Source organism: Branchiostoma belcheri, unplaced genomic scaffold, assembly GCF_001625305.1.
Source record: "Branchiostoma belcheri isolate BF01 breed outbred unplaced genomic scaffold, Haploidv18h27 scaffold1747, whole genome shotgun sequence".
Taxonomy (NCBI): domain Eukaryota; kingdom Metazoa; phylum Chordata; class Leptocardii; order Amphioxiformes; family Branchiostomatidae; genus Branchiostoma; species Branchiostoma belcheri.
The window spans coordinates 1-2304 of record NW_017803210.1 but is presented as its reverse complement, the minus strand read 5'-3'; the positions used below and the strand labels follow the sequence as shown (position 1 = coordinate 2304).

The 2304-nt window shown below is 43.5% G+C and overlaps 1 protein-coding gene across 1 annotated transcript; it reads right to left on the bottom strand.

Annotated features, from left to right (window-relative positions):
* Positions 1 to 360: 360 nt before the first annotated feature.
* On the bottom strand, positions 361 to 2197 carry LOC109467075 (acid sphingomyelinase-like phosphodiesterase 3b; the record flags this gene model as incomplete). Its single annotated transcript, XM_019764980.1, has 2 exons — positions 361 to 1708; positions 2097 to 2197. Coding segments are annotated over 2 exons (425 nt in total), but the record flags the coding sequence as incomplete, so codon positions are not given.
* Positions 2198 to 2304: the final 107 nt, after the last annotated feature.

Below are 2304 nucleotides of genomic sequence, written 5' to 3'. Positions count from 1 at the left end.
TTTTTTTTTTTTTTTTTTTTTTTTTTTTTGCGCATTTATACACGAACTGCAAAACCTTCACAATTCAAATCACACAGTCTCAAACCCGATACATTCCTACACCACACAGCACAATTTACATCTGGCTGACGCTCTTATCAGGCTTTCTACCCAGCCTTCAAGAATATTCGCTGCACTACTTTCTATACCCGCGTCATCGTCCCGGGGGTCGCCCATTAATACTGTGTTCTGCTACCTTAAGGATCCCAACACCTTTATAATTGATAAGAATATGGGTGACCTGGTCTTCTTTGCCAAATTCCTGTTGACGTTACAGACGTATACATGCTCTCCCACCGATAAATGACCAAACATCAATGTTCCATCCGTCACAGGTTGGCGATAACGTGTACATGATCGGCCCCTGTGCGAAGACGAAGGAACAGGTGAAAGAACAAGCACCTAACCTCCACTTCCTCGAGAGTGGTGAAACTGTGCCCCTCGCGGTTTCCACGGGCACAGCAGACCATGGTAACATCACTGTCAGTAGTGGTGATCACGCACCAATCACCGAGAGTGACATGGAACAACACCCTAAGATCGTGACAGTTGTTGAAGAGGACCAAGGGAAGAGAGATGGACCAGAGGAAAGTGGCTCTACCGGGCATCTACTCACCACGACTGATCTGGGAGGCACAGACAACCACCAAGACCAAACTGACGACGTGTACCCGAGTATCCAAGACGCCGTGTCGTCGTAAGAAATGCCTCTGAAGACCGTATTTGCACATAATGGTGTTGAATCTTAAGTACGCATTGATTCGAAGATAGACTGTTTTTAAGGTAAATGACATGCTTTCAGATGGTGTAGTTGTCAAAAACGCTTACCGTCATTTGCTGTTAGTATCGTTTCTAAATGGAAACATGTTGGTCATAACTTTATTTCCAGGGAGAAACTACGAAGAAGACATTTTGAAATCTAGTCAAGAGTAACATTTATTCATGATTATCATACTGAAAGTAATCCTTATTTCTTTTGTGTCTTGGTCTAACTCCAGCATTTGCAACAACAACAAAAACTTCACTGTACGCATTGTTTTCACCAAGATCTTTCACAGTAGCAAAAGCTTTAAACATACCAATCCTAGCCCAAAGTTATTTCAAGCTAAATACATTCCATTTCTTTCACTTTTGATATCAGTGAATTTATTTCAAGCTTTTGTAAGATTAAAAAATTAAAAACCATGAAGCATAAGCATCTAACAGCAACCTTCCTTAGTTGCTTTCCTGGAGCACATTTGATAATTCTTTGCACATCATTACAGCATGCCTGAACGGTAATGTTGCTGTCAGGCAGAAAGACCAAAAGCTGCCATGACAAAAAGAAGGAACATTCCAAAGCTGGTTAGCGTAGAGACAGTATCTGCACCACTCCCGGGTGCGTTCGTACAGTCTGCATACTTGTCATAGTCAACTTCCTTGATGGCACACAGTTGTGCCACTTTGCAGTCCTCGTCACACGTAGACCGGTCGAGGCTAACGGAGTTGTACAGGTAGTACTTCTCGAAGTTGTCGGATGAACGGTCGCTGAAGCTGTCCAGGAGTTCTGAAGTGATGCCGGCGAGGCGTCGGACAGGTTGAAGGTTCCCCTGAGGCTGTACTCGCGTCCCCACAGTGGAGAACCCTGTATGTTCGCCAGAGCCAAGTTGGAGTAGTACTGGTTTACATCCTAGAGTGGGGGAGGGGGGAAGTGTGTTATTCGTGACCAGTCGCAAAGAATTTGTCTGTCAATGACATGCTGAAACAAAGTACCAAATCGTGACCCTTTTACTATAAAAATGTCAGAGCTGCAGATGTTTGCAATTGATGTGACACAACATGCTTCCATGATAACTTCTCTGAACCAAATTTGAAAGTGGTTTTGAATAGAGCAATTAGAAACCAAGAAACCAAGAACAACGTGGCAAAAGCTTCATAAACAAACGGAAACTCAGCATTCCTGAAGTAAAGATGCAACAAATCGTGCATTAAAGCTCTGATATGCAAGGTGTAAAATCTCTTGAATTTGGCATCAAAGAAGTACCGAACGAATGAGTTGTCCAGCTCACGACACTGACCGTTAGATCTCCGGTGTTCTTGTTGTAACTGACCAGTCTGATTCCCGGGTTGTTCCCGCCAACTCCGTCCAGGGTGGTGGTCCACGGGGTCACAGCCGGGGCTAAACCAGTTATAACGTTGTTTGTTATAACGTATAAAGCTGACAGTTAGTTAACACAGCCCAGAACCAGCCCAAAGTTATAACAAAGCTGAAATGTTTATTTTTAT